Here is a 19,192-nt window from a genome sequence, read left to right on the forward strand (position 1 = left end):
CCGGCTGAACCGGCCTTACCTGACCAAGCCTGCTTGGTTGACTCCTGGGTTGAACCGATGGTTTCGGGATTCAAACTGTTAAAAGGCAGGTTCCAGGGTTCGAATTAGGAATTAGACCGATTCTTTAGATTCGGCTTGGAATCGGTCCACTAAAATTAATTCGGCCAGAATTGAGAACCAGACCGGTGTTTCAATATTGGCTTGAAATCGGTTAGGTAAAATAAGTTCGGTCCCGTTTTCTAGTTGAACTGGCTTAGTTGCTCAACTTCTTCTTTTTTTTGGGTCAACTTTACATAGAGCAGAACTTTGAAATTTCCCAATATGGACAATTTTATAATATCCTAGTTAGGATAAGTTTCCGCGTCAAGTTTGAAGAAGGATTTTCTACTGGAAACAAAAAAGGTTTAAGCGAATTTCATGCGGTTATGGACATGAAAATGGTGGAAGTCGTTAAGACAAGAATAGATGCTCTCAATCTTGTCACTTTGGCCGTGCATATGGGGTCGAAAATGGGAAAAACGGTCGATCCCTTCTTCTTGCGCTATAGATCTTCCCATTTTCGAAGGAAAACTTACCAATCGAAGTGATTTTGCCTTTTCCTTGGGGTTCGTTCTTGTCTTTATCATCCCATAGAATTTACAGGCGAAAGATTTACCCGAAGAAAACATTAGATTCTGCAAAGTGACCGACCAATGTTGCACAGTTGTTTATGTCCCCTGGACTTCTAAGTTGTCCCACTAGTCAAATGATAAATGATAAAAAGCACAATTGGAGAAGAAGGACCATACTAAGGGTACAGCGGACCGGTGACTCTTTGATAGTACTTTGTCCAATAATCATCTTCAGCAACAATTTCATTGTTCACATGAAATGATTAATGATTAGACCGGTCTCCCACCGAGGATACACTTGTGACCATATTCAGGCTGGCTGTCCCAGAGAACTCTCCGGTCGTCTTCCTTACTTCTACAAGTTCATCATCATCATCACTCAAGAATCTTGCACCGACTAGTAAGTCAGCGTTTTCGGTTCCTTACTCTAACTTTTACGTTAGATGCCCCTAAAAAATCCAATTTTTCTACTATAATTAACCTGAGCACCCTCTAAGCCAACCTCATCCACTGTCTCCTCATGCTCATCAGCTACATCATCATTATTTAGACTAACCTCATGCTGAACTAATCCCTCATTAGTTGAACCAATATCATCCACCGTCACTCGTCATCAACTAATCCCTCTAGTCTCATCCACAGTCCCCTGGTGCTCAAACTATTCCTTCATCATCAGTCTCAACATCCTCAGCTTGCTCATCCACAGCATCTTCCTTAGCTAAAACACCTTTATGTTCCTCATCCACTAGAAAGTTTTCTCCATGCACCTCAATCAACCCATGGTGCAAATAATGAAAAACAAGATTAATAATACCGCTATTATCAAATATGAATCTCAACCTCCATTTAGAGACATTCTAGGCATCTCAAAATATAGCTTTTGAATTTACGTTTTATCCCATCCTTAATATCTCTCATGAAGCCCCGACACAGAACTGTATTGATATCTAACTTTACTAAATTTATCTTCCCCCCACTTGGTCAAGTGTTGGGTGAAGGACAAAATTTCTACCGTTGGAAATGCAGATCGATGTTGATTTATCGTTCATCTCAAACCTGTACCAAAAGGAAATATAGAATCTTTTCAGTGAGGGACCACCAATGCATTATGCGAAGAAATCAACACAAATAGATTATAAAAATATAACACAATTTTAGAGGGACCACCTTGTGTCGTCGCCTTACATTAGGAAGGTCAGGGATGACCGGATTGTCATGTCAAATAAATCATGCTGAACTTGGTTGAGAGGACTTGATTGCACTTGAGATTTATGATTATACTGGTTTAATTAAAAGGATTAGGATTCGATTGCATTCTACACAATAGATTGAGAACTGATCGTGCAATTTTCCTTTGGGGTGAGTGAGCACTCGAGCCGGTTCTACTCGGGAATTGGACTAAATTGGCCTTGCCTGATATGTTTCAGTCCGATTTCAAGAAGAGCTGCCCCAATTCTCAATTTTATGTCAGAATCGCTGGTTTGACCATAGAACCAACTAAGCAGAATGGTTGATTACACTTGAGGTTCATGACTAAACCGATTCAATTAAAAGGTTTAGAATTCGATTGAATTCTACGTAATAAATTTAGGACTGATTCAATTCGAAAACTAGACTGAACTAGGCATACTTGATCTGTTCCAAGCCAGTTACGGGAAAGTCGGTCCAGTTCTCAGTTCTTATATCAAAACCACCGGTTCGATTATAGAATCAATTTAGCAGGACTGTTTGGGCCATACTTGATCTGTTCCGAGCCGATTATGGTTCTTAGTTCTTATGCTAGAATGCCGATTCGATTACGGAACCAATTAAGCAGGACTGTTCCAAGGTCAAACCGGTCTTATATTCTTATTTCAAATAAAAATGTAGTGAGATTCAACTGGGGACAACGGAACGAACAGCTTCCAGCTTAAAGTAGGCATACAAGACCACCCAACTAACAAGACTTTACTAATAATAAGCTCAAAATAATAGTATCTTATATCAATTTATGTGATTCTTACAAAACAAACCTGATTCCCAAATAGAATCAAGAACCAACCTAGAAACAATCGGTTCCAAGTATAACCCGTTCGGTTCCCAATGCCAATTTTTCGAAACCAAGACCCATGGAGTAGGTTCCGAATTCCAGTTTTAAAACCGACCAACCTTGGAACCAATCGGTCCTAATTTTTCCCAATATGAAGCCAACTAGGCCTGCCCACTGCCGACCATTTGAATATTGTTCTTATATTTGTACCTTCTTATGCTAATATGGTTGGCTCGATTAAAATGTTGGGCCACACAAAAATGCTGAGCTGAGGGCCCGAGGCAGAACATCACCTTCCAGTGAAGCCTTCAATAGTTTTCCAGGTCAGGATTGAACTCGGTGAGCTCCACAAGATGTTTTATTTCATACCGTCCTCCAGCATAGCAGTGCAGTTAACGCAAGATTGTAGATGTAACAAGGAAGTCACTTCAGGCAACACGCCATGCAGCGGCATGATGTTCCACCCAATGACATTCGAAGTTTGGCACGCGTCTCTCATTCATGGAACGTGATAAGTAATCCTAGTATCTGTGTAGGAAACGAAAAGCAATCTCCTTCTGATGCAGAAGGAAAGGGAAAACAAAACAGAATGACCAGAGTGTGCAGAGAATATATTTCTTTTCTGTGGGCTTCAGCCATTCTCTTCCAGTACACAGACTAGTTTCACACTCCAAAGATCCTCAGTACCTGCTAAATCCTATAATGCCTCAATGTTCCGCAAAAATCAGTTATCTGAGAATACTGTGAAGATATGAGCAATATATTACATGGAACAGGGCAGGGGGGTCGATATGCTGCGAGGCAGAGGTCTAGATATTCTTTATCAAAAAAGAGCCATGTGGAAACTCATGCTTTGCTATCTCTGTGAATCATAAACTGCTCTCTTAAGATGCAGATGAAGCCAAAGACAACTCAATGTAAATGCAAAAGTGGCATGCTACGGTACATCAGATGCCACCCACTAGCAACAAAAAAGAGGGCCTCACTACACTCGATTTTTACATGCAACACTTGGTGACTTTGTCGAAGACAAAGCCAATGCTAACAAACATCTCGTCATGCGAAACGACCGACAAAACTTTATTGTCCCTGTGCAATATTATGAATCAATCCAGGTACTTGTCAAAATTCTGAGGTGCTCAACCAAAAGTTTTCCTCCTTTAGGTATAAGCCAACTTCTATGTGCCTTCTGAGTATTTGACAACATTGGTAGAAACATTAACAGTGTCGCTCAAAAGTTCAATTAACTGTCTGTGTCTATCTATCCACATGCATCCACATTAAACGATGTCGCTCAAAAGTTCAAACAACTGTCCGTGTCTATCTATCCACATGCATCCACTGTGTTACCTACACTGCAAATTCTTTTTCTGTGTGAAGACTCTCCTCCAATTGCTAAATCACCTTGGATCCGAAAAGCAGAAGGTCTCTTTTTTCAGTTGTCTCCCTTTTCCTTTTCTACAAGATTTTTTCTGGTCTGCCTAAATTCCTTCTCTGGCCCAATTTATAACTAACCATAACTAGAGTTACAACAACTTATTGACTGAAAAGTGAACATGCCAATTAAACTACTAGCTTTTTCACAAAAAATAAAATAAAATAAACTACTAGCAAGACAGATAACCGCAGTGCCGTACAACCTTCTGGATTCTTAGCATTCTATGAATCTCTTAACTATGTTTTCATGCAAGGAGGTGGTCAGATCACATCAGATTATCACAGTATATAACCTCAACAGTCCACTTACCAGCCTTGCAGGTGATTAGAAGTATAGAATCTATCATAATAAACCCAAGTATATTCCGACCCAAAAAAAAAACCCAAGTATATTAGAGAGTCTCAGAGAAAGGAAAAAAAACAAAAGGTATGTGCCAACGAAGGTTGTAATCATGCCTATATGTACTAATAAACTGATTCAGGAAGGTCCCCACTGTCCACAAGCAAGAGCTGCGGAGCCAACTTATGAGGGAATTTGCTGAGTGTCACTAGACAAGTATGAAAAACAAGATATTTAAGGGAGCTAACCTGCAATCAGGCTGGCTGGATCTTTTGTTCATTCTCATACGCAACAGTTTCTTACTCTTCCCATTTGCTTGAAACTCATCCTTAGTTTCTATTTGTGCATTGCTTATTAGTCACAATGCACGGGCCTTGTCCACTTGAAGGCCCTCTTATCATACAAATAAATTGCTACAGCCTAAAAGTATATGCGCACCTGTACACAGCAACATTAAAAAAAGGTGGAAAAGCCAAGGCCGGTAGAAAAGATCATTTTGTAACTTCAATGTAACATATGTGTTCTCATGTTTCGTTGCAAACTAGACCAGACAAATATAGACAGACAAGTTTGAGAAAATGCATCTAGCACGTAATCACCACAAAGTACATATTATTGCTGAACAAATTGGTACCAATGATAGAAAAATGGGGAAATTTGAATTCTAGAACATCAAGAGGTTTGAGGATAATTGTACAACAAATATTTCAAGTAAGAACCTAGTCAATACATAAAACAACACCCCTAGCAGTATTGACACCGGAAGAGCCGGCAGGGCCTTCTGATAAAATGCCAGCAGCATCAATGTAATACCTAGTCCAGCTATAATGGCAAGGTAACAGGCATACACCGTCATGAAATCATACATGGCTGCTCTACCCACTAAAACACTGTAGAAGATGAAGTCGCCTAGACCAAGCTTTATAGCACCGGAAGAACCGAGGCCAATACCCTCTAGCACCAAATTCTCACTCGGTATAGCATCTTCATTGCCCCGAGGACTGACGTTTATTCTGTGGTCGATCAATGGTGCAGAAAGTTCACTTTCTCCTTCACGGTCTGGTGACGGTCTCTCTGGGGCTGCAACTGAATTTGTGACATTATGGACACTATTAACAGACAAACTACCAGGGCTGGTGTTTTGGTTTGCAATGGGCACGGCATTGGCATTGGAGGAATTTAAATTAGGAGGCTCAACTGGATCATGAGCAGAACTTTGCCTCTCTCTCCACACTCTTCTTTGAACTACACCGCTCTCATGACCTGAATCGCTATGAGTCACCGGCCTCGCCTCGTAAACCAGTGCAGGAATATCTTCATCCCTGGAAATCGCGAGCTCCACCAAGAGCCTCAATGGCCCCACGGGCAACAGAACAGCAGCAAGATCATACAGTGCCATAGCAACCAATAGAACCCAAGTAGTCCATTCGGGCAGCATAGTAAACCAATAAGCAACCAACATGCCAATAACCACCAAATACCCTTGCGTCACGAGAATGGCCATCTTCGACACGAACACGGCCAAGACACCCACAACAGCGAAATTAAACAAAACCAGGAAAAACGTGATACAATCAACTGGGATACTGAAATCTTGGATGAGGAACAAAGCGATTTCACCTCCCAGGAAGCCTAAGACGATAAAAGCCGAGAAACCCATGTAGAACTTCAAGAACCGAGTGCATCTCAGGTAAAACAAGAGCACCAACACGAAAGTGACCACGGTGACGACGGCCACAAATGCGAGGGAGTTCCAAAGCGCACCTATGAACTTGTCCCAGGACGAGTCCGAGTCCGAGTCGGACTCGGAGTACGCGATCGTGGCCATGGAGGAGCCCGACATGGACGACGAGGAAGACGAGGAGCCCAGCACGGAGACCAAGATCACCACCAAGAACATGCAAATCGAGACGGGCGTGACGATCCGGACGATTTCCTCGCCCAGGGAATCGAGGACGCTTCTGGGTCTGGAGTTCTGGGCCATTGGGTGCCCGAAACCGGGATCAATTTCGCTCCTTGACGCCGCTTTGATCGGCAATTTTGGGAAGAACGAGGAAATGGGTGGGGGGTCTCTCGGGTTCTTTGACTATCGGGCGAGGACGAAGGAGGGCCTCGGAGCCATCGCTCGTCGCTCTTGCTGTGTGATAGGGAAGCCGCGGGGGTCGTCGCAGTCGTCGCTAAGCTCCAATCAACCGAAGTTGCGGGGCCTCAGCGGCCATTTGTAGGTCCTTGGTTCATCCTCGTCGGTTTCAAAGCCGTCGTCTTCATGTGCTCCGACGAGGCCACCTTTAGTTAATATCCTGAAAGTTCAAATTAATACGCCCGTGATAAATTTAACTTCTATTTCTGTTAAATTATACCGTCAAATTACTGAATTGAATGACACGTGACAATTAACGGATGTACCGATTTAGGATTTTAACCCTCCGTTTATCACTGGTGTACCAATTCGTGATTTTTCGTGGTATTAATCCAATTTAATAAATGATAAATTTGCCACAAATGTACCGGTTTAAGGCTTTTTGTGATCAAAAAATTAATTTGGGATAAATTTGTCATAAGTGTACCAGTTTGGAGTTTTTCGTGATCAAAAATTAGTTTTGGGTAAATTTACTACAGATATATCATTTTGGGATTTTTTTGCGATATTAGCCCATTAGCTTTTAGGTGCTCAATTTGAAAGTTAACCAAGTAACCAAATAATTCGGGACATCTCATTATTAACGAATACAAAATAAAAGTAGTTCTTAATTTCCGATGATAAGGGGTGAGTCATTCAACATTTATATCGCGGAAATTTGGATCATTATGTAATACGAGAGAGTATCGATCGATGAGATCCGATCTAAGGTTTTGGTCGAGGTAATCGAACATGAATCACACGCCACCAACCTAATGAGTTCGTATGATAGTATTTGGCAAAGCTTCGATTCTCCTTTTAAAAAAAAAACCCCTTGGGTTGCCCAAAATTTGCGCCAGATGAACCAAATTCTCATTTGGAAAAAAAAACGACCACGCTATTTGCTAAATTTTCAACCCAAATTGCGAAAGAAACGATATTGTTTTCTATTCATGCAACAAGGGCGTTTGGGAAAAAGAAAAATTCTTGACTTTGCTGACAATTCATGTTGGATTACACATAGGATTACTTTTCCACGTCGGATAACACATAGGATTTTTAATGGCCAATTTGGACAGAAGTGTGAATGTGTCCAGGTCGTGCCCTCTTAGGGATTTTTATGGGTCGAGAGATAATTCGGTGTGTATCTATTTACGTGGAATCAGTTTGAAGTTTTTAGTGGTATTTGCTCTCTTCAAAAGCTTCTAAGCATATACACAATGATCATTTGACGAACGATCTAAAACTTTTTTGTTTATGTGAAAACATTTAAATAGGCTTTTGGGAGATGGCCTCTTTGAACTCTTAACCGAGGGCTTTCTATAGATTTTTGGTGTTCGATTAAGAATTAACCTCACCAAAGAAAAGGAGCTGAAGTTCTTACGAGAGTCTCCACGGCTTGTCCTAATCTTGCCGGGTGGGTTTCATGGAAGCATTCCTTATTTTCACATGCAGGTACTCGCTCGCTCTGCACCTCCAATTTCTCTTATATCTTTGTCTTCCTCAAAGAGAAATAATATTCTTTAAAAATTTGACATCGTGATGATTCGGGAAGTCCGGATAATAACTAAGACGAAACCTTTTAAGGACATGCCTAAGACCGAAGCATTTCGAAACGAGAGGTGTGAAAAAAATTCTTGAAAGGTCAACCGAAGATACAAAGGGGCAAGAGAGTCATTTCGAGTCGACAGATATTTGGCCAGTCTACACCGCCGGTCACGGAAGCGAAAGGAACAGTCCAACCAGAACCCAACACGTAAGCCTAGCACCCACGCAGCACATCACCGCCCTTCCCTCAGCGCCAATCCCTCATCCGACGCCTCTCGCGAGTCCGCGCGCCCATCCAACGGCGAGGAATCCGCCTGCCTCCCCAATATAAAGCACCCCCGGAGAAATCAGCCGGGGCTTAAACCCTTCCCCCAAAAAATCGAAGCCTGAAATTAGGGTTTTAGGCTCTTCGCGAGAAGCAGTGAGAAGCTGTTTCGCAAGGTTCGTCGTCTCCTTCGTCGCCGTCGATCGCTTCCGATCGTTAGGGTTTTCAGCTTGTTCGTCGACGCCTGCGCTTGATCTGATACGTCGGTGGCTGTTTTTTTTCGCTTGTTTGCTTCTGGCGTGCTGCCGTTGGCGTGATGGTTTTGCGTTCTGGCTCTGTGAATGTCGGCGGCCGTCGTTTTCTGAGCTCGATCTGTCGTTGCGGGCGTTCTTTTGGTTGTGATTTGAGTGTTTTGTCGATTGATTCCCTTGGAAATGATCGGTGCGCGAACGGCTTGGAAGGACCGCCGGTTTCTTTTTAGTGGGAGAAACGGTAGGACGGACGGGGTTTTGAATGTCGGAACATTTTTACTGTCGGGCAGTGCTTGCCTTCGTGTATTGCGTCTCTTGAGCTGCTGTGCGGAACATGGTCGATTACGGGTTCGGAGTCTCCGGATTGCGACAAGTAGCCTTTTGATTTCTGCTGTCTGTGGTTTGATGGGTTTTTTTCTTTTCTTTTTTCGCATTGGATGGTGGGATTTCCTGATGGGTTTGAATTGTTGAAATGAGTCCTTTTCTTGGATATGTTAGTCTTTGTCGGTTTACCTCGTTTCCTTTCCTTTACCTTCTTGTTCTTCGTCTTTCCTTGTTATGAGAGTTCTCGAAGCGAATATTCTGCGGAACCGAGCTGTTTGTTATGTGTTGCTGCTTGCTGGTTTGCATTTGCATACGCGACATGTGCCAAGCTGATGTTGGAGTTGATTATTTGTGTGTTATCCCTCGGATAATCATGTTTGTTTTTTGTAGCTTGCAATAGATTCTCAATTATCTTGATGCTTGGATCTGCATGTAAACCCTTTTACATATGACAGTAACTTTCCTTTTTGTCTTACCCGCAGGTCATCATCATGGCCTTCTTGAGTAAAGTCGGCAATATCCTTAGGCAGTCTGCAAGCAAGCAAGCAAACACAGAATTTTCTGCAACAAAATCATTTATATACCAGACGATAAGATGCATGTCGTCTTCTAAGATTTTTATTGGAGGTGGATCCTGTCTTCTTTCCCGTGTTAACAATATCAGAATTGATTTTGCCCTTCAATATTGAGTTTTTGGATGTTCATGTGCAGGACTCTCATATGGAACTGATCAGCAAGGTTTGACAGAAGCTTTTGCCAAGTATGGGGAAGTTATTGAAGGTAGTTCATTTCAATAATTTCGTTAAGTTACATAGAACCACAGGTTTGGAAATTGTGTTTCTAAACTCACTATCTGTGCTTTCTGGTGCGAGTATGCTGAGCTTGGTTAAACTCTCTGTATGCTTCATGAAGTAAACACTGCATTAGAAGCCATATGAAATGGAACTGTCTCAGGTGCCTAGGATGTAATATCGATAGTGGCATTAATACAGAGTGAAACCAGATCATCTTCTCTGGCCCGGAAAAAAAAAGGGCAGATCATCTTCCTGATAACGGAATTGCAGTAGAAGTTGGTATATCATGCATAAGCTTTGGGTACATATGAATATTTGTGCCTAAGGATGGAAAATATAGTTTGTACTGATTAAGACGGTCATCATTGCAGCAAGAGTGATTATGGATCGTGAAACTGGTAGATCAAGAGGATTTGGCTTTGTCACTTTCACCTCATCTGAAGAGGCCTCTAGTGCCATCCAGGCCTTGGATGGGCAGGTATCATAGCTGATTTGTTGCTCTTTATTATGTCTTCTTGTGTCACGAAAACTGGATCTTATAGGTTTCACATGCTTATAAAGGTCAATTTTGATGTTTGTGGAAGAGTTAGATTATTGCATCGCGCTGAGAGTACAATAATGCTATATAGAGATACTCTCTTCAGTGGATAATCTATGTTTTCTCTCTGGCTTCATGATAAGAAAACATCATCTTTGGTCCCGCTTTGTCAAAAGTCCTGCTGCCCCTCAATTTCTCATCTGCATGATTGTGCCATGTTCGAGGGATATCGTTAGGGTATCAAGATGAAATACTCTTGAAATTCGGAAGTCACAACTGGAAGTAGTTTTGTATATGATCATTTTCGCATGCTTGAAAGTAGCAATATTTTAACTGAATTGAATCAAGTGATTTTAGCTGTTATTTTCAGGTTGAAATTTGAGTATTGGAGATTAAGAATTATGCTGTAAACTAATTTATATGGTGGCTAGGCTATCTTTCCTTCTGACAATAGACATACCCTAACCTTTTGACTGCTATTGAGATCGTATTTACCTTTTCCCTGCCAAAGTTTAAATCGCATCTTCCCTTTTTAATCTGAAGTTTTGTATCGTACATAGTTGATTTATCCTCCCCAAAGCAAAAACCATATAGTTCATTTATCAAAATCCTTCTGTTGCAGACTTCCTTTGATATTTATCTTGTACCTTTTCCCCAGGATCTCCATGGTCGAAGGATAAGGGTGAATTATGCAGCTGATAGGCAGCCACCAAGGTATAGCTCTGGCTACGGAGGAGGTCCTGGCTATGGCGGTGGCAACTATGGCTATGGTGGTGGAGGAAATGAGGGTGGCGGCTACAGTGGGGGCGGTTATGGAGGAGGCAATTATGGTGGTGGTAGCTATGGGAGTGGAGGAAATTACCCAAGTGGAGGTGGCGGTGGCGGTGGCTATGGCAGTGGTACAGGCTATGCAAATGATGGTGCTGGCGGTGGAGCATATGGAAGTGGTGGTAATTACTCCGTCGCAGGCGGCGGCGGTGGCAGCAATGACAGCTTTTTTGGCGCAGGTGGTGAAAGCGGCTTTTCTAGCGCTGGATATGGGGCTGGCGCAGGAGGATTTGGTGGCAGTGGCGATCAAGTCGATAGTAGCCAAGGTGATGCAATGGGGAGCGCAACCGGAGGTTTTGGCGATAACGATCCTTTGGAAGGTAATTCCCGGGATGAAGACGATGAGCCGGACAACGACTACGCCAAAAGAGCCTGAGTATGCCCGTGTTGGAGTGACCTGACCGTGCTTTCTTTTATAATTTAGCTCTTTGTTGCTGTGTAGTTTCAAGAACCTCCATTCTACCCCTTTTTATCTCTGGATTTTTACATCATTGTTGTTGAGTAAAAACATATTGAACTCTGCCCTAACTTCCAATATTTTTCGAGTCCAAAGCCTATGCGCTCGTGAGATATCTCCATCGTAGAAAATGGGGTCGCTGGGGAGCTCTAGGTGAGCTGGTGGGGCTCTTCTCCCATCGACCGCAACAACCTTCAATTGTTTCACTTTCTGTATATATTATGATTTTTGAGCAATTTTTTCTTTAATCAAGAGGTAGCTTATCTCTGATAGATAAGTTTCTGGGTTCATGGAATACTTCTGTAAAATCATAGATAAGTTGTAAAGCATCGTACGAATCGGGGTAAGTGTTCCTTTGCATAAAGGAAAACTGTTTTCGAAAAATTATTTTTTGATTTTTTAGTATTTGGATAATGGAAAATTAATTATACTACGAAGAACATTTCTCATGGACCTAAGACATTAAGCTTATATTGAGGAAAACAATTTTCCTTTCTAGTAAGAAGGAGATCATTTTTCATATATATTTTTGTTAAAAATGATTTTTACGAAAAATGTTTTTCTATAGGGTTAATACCACGAAAAATTCTGAACTGGTACACTTGTGACAGATTTACCCCAAACTATTTTTTTGACCATAAAAAACTCCAAACTGGTACATCTGTGACAATTTTACCTCGAACTATTTTTTTGACCACTAAAAACCCCAAACTGGTACATCTGTGATAATTTTACCCCGAACTATTTTTTTGACCACCAAAAACCCCAAACTGGTACACCTGTGACAATTTTACCCCGAACTAATTTTTTAATATTATTTTTTTTATTTTTCGAATTTTTTTAGTTTTTCTTTTCTTTTCTTTTTCCTTTCCTTTTCTTTTTTTCTTTCCTTCATCTTCATTGGACCAACAATGGATTGTTATATTGTAATTGATGCCACAATAACGTGACACGTGACATAAATGCTACATTTTGACCCAAAAAAAAAACATAAACGCTAAATGAAAGACTTTCTTTTATATGCATGAATTTTCATGACAACCACTTTTTTCTACATTTAAATGTCTCACGTTTTATTTATTATATATTTCAAGTGATCATATTGATTTATGAATCGCCATGCACATATAATATCTCTCATCTTATATATAAAATATACTAATTTTGTAAATTAATCTGTTAAATTAAATTGGCAAGCAAGACGTATAGAAATTGTTGATTAGCTGTACTCCAAGCTTAGGTAACAAGCCTACGTTGGACCCCATCAGTTTGCCTATCCACTTGCACCCAAAAATAAGAAAGACACGACAACAATATAATACCTTTTTCGCGAGACATTTAAATGTAGAAAAAAGTGGTTGGCATGAAAATTCATGCATATAAAAGAAAGTCTTTCATTTAGCGTTTATGTTTTTTTTTTGGGTCAAAATGTAGCATTTATGTTACGTGTCATGTTATTGTGGTATCAATTACAATATAACAATCCATTGTTGGTCCAATGAAGATGAAGGAAAAAAAAAGAGAAAAGGAAAGGAAAAAGAAAAGAAAAGAAAAACTAAAAAAAATTCGAAAAATAAAAAAAAAAAAATATTAAAAAATTAGTTCGGGGTAAAATTGTCACATGTGTACCAGTTTGGGGTTTTTGGTGGTCAAAAAAATAATTCGGGATAAAATTGTCACAGATGTACCAGTTTGGGGTTTTTTATGGTCAAAAAAATAGTTTGGGGTAAATCTGTCAACAAGTGTACCAGTTTAGGGTTTTTCGTGGTATTAACCCTTTTCTATATCGTAAAGTTCTTAGTAAAACAAAAGCTGCTTAGATATCAATAGAAATTTGGCCGTGACAAATAAGATGTCTCGAGTCCAAGAAAATCGGCGTCTGCTTAGACTTGCACCTTCTGTTTGTATACGTATCATTTTACGTTCAGATTGCTGCGGCCCTTCACCATCACATTCGAAATTTCTAGGTCTCTGATCCTTTAACAATGCAACTATCGGAATCCATGGATTGAATGGGAAATTTTTTATGGGAGTTCCAACATTGCCTAGGCGCCACGCTGCCGAATTCATTATTGTAGCACATCGAGGCATCCAAGTAACGTCGCGAAGCTGCATTTGCTTTAGCTTTCGAATCACAGCAGCTCGCATTTCTGCCGGAGAAAAGTCACCGGTCGAGAGGTGGGGCGGTCGTAAGAAAGACTCAAAATGGCAGGATGAATTAAACTTAAAAAGAGCTACCGCATGAAAATGTGCTATCCCTACATATGATCGATTGCTATGCACTGAAGAAATGAACTCTGCTTCATTAGTCATCGTTGTCATCCGAAAACAACAGCGTTTGCGCCTTCAATACGACGGGGGAGCCTTTCTTCGTCCTTTCCACTATCTGTCTTATTAATAGCTTCTCTTTCTCGTCATCGGCATCGCTGCTCTCATCTCCCACCATCCCAAAACTGTCGATTTCCTGGTACCTTGAAAAATGTCCATTCGTTGCCTTCACTTCGCGAGAGAAAAGTTCCCCAGATTCGTCCTGTCCATTTAGCATAAGCTTATGAATGAATCCATTCTCCTCAGTGTCCTGACCCAGGAGCTCGTCCTGGTTTATAATCTTAGAGAGCTCTCGATGCTTGATCTCATAGAGGACCGTCGGCGAATCCTCTTCAGATGAATCAAACTTCATTAATTCTTCATAAGCCTCGTCATAAGCACTGAGAGCTTCCCCCGCTAGGTTCATGATAAGAGGCTGGGGCAGCGCCACGGCATTGCACTCTCCATGTACAGGAGTACCATGGAAAGAGCAAGCTAGTTTGTCATTGATGAACTTCTGGCTTCTGTAACTTTTGTGCGCCGATTCCATGACTCGTACCTTCCTCTGGCTGTTCTCTAGGGCTAACTCAAGCTCCTGAATGCGCTTTTCAAGTCTCGACTGGATAACTTCATGCAAGCGAAGCGTCAGCTCTGTTGGTGAAACTGCATAGTTTGCAGTGTGAGTTGTAGAGGTGCCGCTTGATTTATTTGCGTCCTCTTTTGCAACAAGTTGTCCACAATCAACACCGGTTCTCAACTCACCTTGGGCAAAATTCGCCCCCAAGTCCTCAATCTGCATTAGTTACAAACATCCATAAAAAAATAAGTATCTGATCAAAAGTTTCGATAAGATCAATTGAACGCCATTCTATCACCAGACAAGGGATTTGCAAACAGGACTAAAAAGGTGCCTTGGCAGTGATAATATGGGAGCCAAAATGCTGAAATTTTTCAATAGTGCAATGGACACCCTGAAGTTGCAAACAATCAAAAGACTCATAGAACTGATACAAAATTGCACTTACCGGCCTATCTAACACACAAACAAAGACATTGCCGCATGACAGTATCAAAAGGGGTCTCCAAATTAAACCAACCCAAGCCACAACCAAGTACCAGAAGATTTTCTTATCAGCTCCGCAAAACACATTTAGAAGTAAGATGAGGGCATCTATGTTCACCAGACCTCCCCGTAAGCTACGTGACAGAAACAAATGAAATGAATTCCAATTGTGTTATACCTTGGGCATCCTTTAATTTGCTTGTGCTCTCGAAAGCTAGAGGAGTAATAAATAGGAAACCAACATGGGTCAAAAACGAATGCCCTTTCTCGACATGTTGTTGAGATTGTTATATATGAAAAGTTATGAGGAAGTAATAGGACTTTATGAACACTATGATCATATGAATTGCATCCCAAAGGTTGCACATGCAGATTTATGTGACAACAGTGAAGCTTAAGTCCTGCAAATCTGTTGCCTCAGTCAGTAAAAGGTCATGAACTAAAGATCTCTGCCACGATTGAACATGAAATTTCGATATCTCACTTACTGGTTTGTCTACAAGGTTGACGTTCACTTCAATCAGGATCGGGAAGCATTTTCATCCTAGATAAAGGTTCAAATGATTTTCAAAGATAGGCTTTTTTATAGTAAAATTAGCAAGGTACCTTCTCCAAAAGAGAAAGAGTAGAATATGCGCCCTCTCTCTCTCTAATGAATTTCCCTACTTACAAGGAGAAGAAATGATCCAAACATTAGTAAAGAAAAGTTGTACCAATTAATTCATGCTAATAAAAAAAACTTAGATCTTGCCCAAGATCAATTAACTAAATTGTTCTTCCGACACAGAAAATTCCATATTTATTGAGAACTCAGTCAGGATCCAATACAGGTGTTTGTACATAGCTGTTAGACTGTGAGATAACAGCAAAACTATCAGAAAAACAGAGAAGAAAGTGTTTAGCATTGCTACATTAAACATCAGGTCAAGTAGGAAAAATCAAAAGAAATACAAATGTACAGGAGTATGCTAGTAAAATATCATTACCTCAGCAGACGGCAATCTCCTTTCCAATCTAGATGCGCTCATGTTCAGCCCCAGCCTCTCAAGTTCAGCTTCAAGCTCAGCTTCAATCTTACTCATACTATCTGGAGTCTCTCCTACCTTAGGACTATATGATTCTTTAGTAAAAACTCTTCGATCGATCACAGAGTGTTCAAGGGAAAATGGGGTTGGAGCAGTGTCCCGTAAGGAGTCATTATGTGTATCCTGAGATTCACAATTCTCACTAGCTAGTTCCTTCACAGTAAGCGAATCTTTCATCTCGAGTTCCTCGTGTAGGTCTTGAACCAAGTTCTCTGTTTGCTTCAACAACTCCTTCAATTTGTCTACTTCCTTTCGATTTGCTATAATGGAAGACATCATTCCAATAGAAATTCCAAGACAGAAGAGAATGGTCCCATGCAATGACCCTAGAAATAGGAAAATAGTTTCAATCCATGTTGCAAGTTTGGACAAGAAATCATTATTTTAGCTCATAAATTGCAGAATACCATCTTTCTACAAGGTATGGATCACAGAACTTCCATGTCTGCTGGATATATCGCAAACTCGAAAAATGAACTCAGATAAAAAGGGAAAGGACTGGGGTCTTTAATGTATTAACAGTTAAGTTACAACAGATTCTCAATGGCAATTCGTTCATGCACCATTCTTAGCTAGACAAACTCAACATACCAAGTTGATATAGGTCATGAGTGAATCCAGAAACTTTATTAAGAGGTAACAAACATCAACTACTTCTCATTCTAGGTACCAATCCCGCACACTTAATTTATTCTATCCCTCTCAGACAAGAAAAGGAAGAAAACAATATCAACTAACATTACACAAAATGTAGTACAGACAATGCCCAAGAATATGTAACAAATCCAATCATCAGTATTATGAGAAAGAAGATGCACTTTCTAAGATTGTTTAGTGAATTAAACACGTACCATGTTCAGTAGAAAGTCTTTTCCTGGTAAACATTCTGATAGAGCCTCCCAACCTCTTGTCTTTCCCCGATTTACTTTGCATTTGCTTCCTGAAATGCAAAGAGGCGAGTGTTGGCAGCGGGGGGACACCAATCACGCTTCTGTTTTTTTCTGAGTTGGCTTTCTTCTGTAATTTATCTACCTCCGTTACAGACTGCACTCCAGAAAACCCATCACTGAGTTGGCTGATGATGTGGCTCCCATCAGTGACCAGCAATGGCCTTACAGTGGGACAGGTTGGTGACTGACGGGAACTATGCCAATAATCTTCCATTTCAGCGTGATGGTTGTATAACTGAGCCATGAGGCAACTTTCCAAGGAACTCAATGGCTTAACAAGCCGCCCGCACGTATAGCTACTTCTATGAAGGTTTTTATTCTTAGGAAAGCCACGATATGTAACGATATCTCCTTCAAATGGTCCAGCCAACATATCATTTGAGCCACTACAGGCACTACAACCAGCATCACTCTCATTCTCATTCCCTGTATAGGTCCTACTACTTGACATCTCAGTAGGCAAAGTTGATATAGAGAGCACATTGCACTCCTCCGAATTTCCCTCACCTTTTGGATCATATACCCTCGATCTGGAAGCCTCTTCTGCAGCAGAAGAAGTATCTAAACTTTCTCTGCCCACAAATTCTAACCTTTCCATAGAATTAGAAGCATCCCTAGTAAATTTCTTTCTCCGCGCCAATCTGGGAAAGGGAAACTTCTCAGATTCGGGGTCCTGGTAGCCGGAACAAAGGTCTGACGGCATTTCCCTATCATTCGTAGGGTTCTTCAAATACTTTGTCAAGCATCCGGCCCCAGCCGCGGCAACAAATACCCAGAAGTCCATTTCAGGGTTTCCCTTCCACGGAGGACGAAGCTACCCAAATTCAACCAGACTGATTTTCCTTTTCGCCTCAGTCCTCACCAATAAGTTACTAGACTCAAATATTTCCATGAACCTGAAGGAAAAAAAAAAAAAGAGAGAGCTTTTCCACCCTCAGGGCCAAAACCTTCTCTCTCTGGAGGCATAGATACGTAAATCACCCATTAAAGAGAGGGACTTGCTTCTCATTACCCTCACAACGAAATAACACAATGCAATACTTCACTATCGAGATACCCCCAACATGAAAAAAAGCCCTGGAGATTGAGGAGAAGCCTCCCTATATCAATGCCCACTATCAAATTAGGGATAACCAACCAGCCGCGGCGATGATCACGCAATCCTGAAGCAGCACGAAAAATTCAAACAAATGCACCGATCGAAACCACCAGCATAGAACATATATAGCTCCTCGAGATGATCCCCTTCACGTCCTCATCCGGTGAGAAACCAAACGCAAGCGCCAATCACTCGGCGGCAGCTCATCTTTTCAAGATACCCAGTAAGGAAAAATCGAAACTTTACCGATTGGACGTCCCAAATCGATCGAAAAAAGAGTAGGAGGCGACAAACCGACCCGGCGAAACCACCGCAGACAACCGCAATGGGAAGAGAAAAAGGTCGTCGCTTTCTACCGGAGTCGCCCTCGCGAGAGGCCCACTTCGGGGAAGCCGTGCACGGCGGAGCGAATCCGGCGAGAACGGAGGCGGCGCGATCGCAATGCTGGGCGGCGTTTCTTGCAGGAGGAAGAAGAAGAAGAAGAGTGAATGCTTCGTTATCTGCAGAGAGAGAGAGAGAGAGAGAGAGGCAGGTGGTCGTACGGAGAAGTCGAAGGCCCTCTCTTACACGACAGGACGAGGGGTAATAAATGAGAATTTCAAAAACAATAGGGGAGGAAAATTCAAATTTTTTGTTTCTTGGAAATTACCCTTTCGCTGTAATAATATCCAGATAACAATAAAATTAAAATTGATTCAGACATGTTGGAGTTGCATGCTCAATTGTAAGATCATACGGTGAAAATACGATGTTTTTCGTCCTTTTTCTTTAAGATAACGCACCTCCTAATGTAGCTGTACATTATCGTGCCGATCTTTTATTTTAAGAGTTACCATTTTAGGTTCGAAACCGATTATCTTGTCTACAAACATCTGAGTGAACTTGACATGTAGTCTTCCATTAACTTGCCGATCATGTCGTGGAAAACGAAATTCGTCGGTCGTTGATGAATGGCTCCGACATTATTTAGCCTAGATGGTGTCACCACCGGCTCGAACGTACTGACGGCTCCTAGACGTTTGGAAGCTATTTTGGGCACATCTTCTTTAGTTATGAAGATCTGATTTTACCTTGAATGCCCACCTACCTTATCTGAAAAATCTTCGCCATCCTTGGGCAATCTCTAGACAATGTAAAGCATACTTAA

At 41.3% G+C, this 19,192-nt stretch overlaps 3 protein-coding genes across 3 annotated transcripts; 1 reads left to right on the plus strand and 2 right to left on the minus strand.

The window, feature by feature from the left end:
* Positions 1–5,002: 5,002 nt before the first annotated feature.
* LOC115691662 (presenilin-like protein At2g29900) lies at positions 5,003–6,667 on the minus strand. Its single transcript, XM_030618372.2, has one exon. The coding sequence runs from the start codon at positions 6,399–6,401 to the stop codon at positions 5,082–5,084; it is 1,320 nt and encodes a 439-aa protein (XP_030474232.1). The 5' UTR covers positions 6,402–6,667; the 3' UTR covers positions 5,003–5,081.
* A 1,731-nt stretch (positions 6,668–8,398) lies between these two features.
* On the plus strand, positions 8,399–11,636 carry LOC115691661 (glycine-rich RNA-binding protein 2, mitochondrial-like). The gene is made up of 5 exons (XM_030618370.2): positions 8,399–8,525; positions 9,407–9,551; positions 9,636–9,704; positions 10,090–10,196; positions 10,915–11,636. Exons 2-5 carry the CDS (start codon positions 9,416–9,418, stop codon positions 11,458–11,460), a joined length of 858 nt encoding a protein of 285 aa, XP_030474230.1. The 5' UTR covers positions 8,399–8,525; positions 9,407–9,415; the 3' UTR covers positions 11,461–11,636.
* Positions 11,637–13,747: 2,111 nt separating this feature from the next.
* LOC115691655 (uncharacterized) lies at positions 13,748–18,540 on the minus strand. Its single transcript, XM_030618364.2, has 3 exons — positions 16,848–18,540; positions 15,898–16,322; positions 13,748–14,641 (listed from the first exon to the last, which is right to left on the minus strand). Exons 1-3 carry the CDS (start codon positions 17,728–17,730, stop codon positions 13,847–13,849), a joined length of 2,103 nt encoding a protein of 700 aa, XP_030474224.1. The 5' UTR covers positions 17,731–18,540; the 3' UTR covers positions 13,748–13,846.
* Positions 18,541–19,192: the final 652 nt, after the last annotated feature.

The sequence above is a fragment of the Syzygium oleosum genome, unplaced genomic scaffold, assembly GCF_021117445.2.
Source record: "Syzygium oleosum isolate NSW1041296 unplaced genomic scaffold, Sole_v2.1 Sole_v2.17, whole genome shotgun sequence".
NCBI classification, from domain to species: domain Eukaryota; kingdom Viridiplantae; phylum Streptophyta; class Magnoliopsida; order Myrtales; family Myrtaceae; genus Syzygium; species Syzygium oleosum.

Excerpts from the sequence above, each read along its gene's own strand:
- LOC115691662 (XM_030618372.2), bottom strand. The coding sequence starts at position 6,401 with ATGGCCCAGAACTCCAGACCCAGAAGCGTCCTCGATTCCCTGGGCGAG.
- LOC115691661 (XM_030618370.2), top strand. The coding sequence starts at position 9,416 with ATGGCCTTCTTGAGTAAAGTCGGCAATATCCTTAGGCAGTCTGCAAGC. Across the intron at positions 9,705-10,089 it reads GTATGGGGAAGTTATTGAAG|CAAGAGTGATTATGGATCGT; the intron begins GTAGTTCATTTC and ends TCATCATTGCAG. Across the intron at positions 10,197-10,914 it reads TCCAGGCCTTGGATGGGCAG|GATCTCCATGGTCGAAGGAT; the intron begins GTATCATAGCTG and ends CCTTTTCCCCAG.
- LOC115691655 (XM_030618364.2), bottom strand. The coding sequence starts at position 17,730 with ATGGACTTCTGGGTATTTGTTGCCGCGGCTGGGGCCGGATGCTTGACA. Across the intron at positions 16,323-16,847 it reads AAGACTTTCTACTGAACATG|GGTCATTGCATGGGACCATT; the intron begins GTACGTGTTTAA and ends TCCTATTTCTAG. Across the intron at positions 14,642-15,897 it reads GGAGATTGCCGTCTGCTGAG|ATTGAGGACTTGGGGGCGAA; the intron begins GTAATGATATTT and ends TAACTAATGCAG.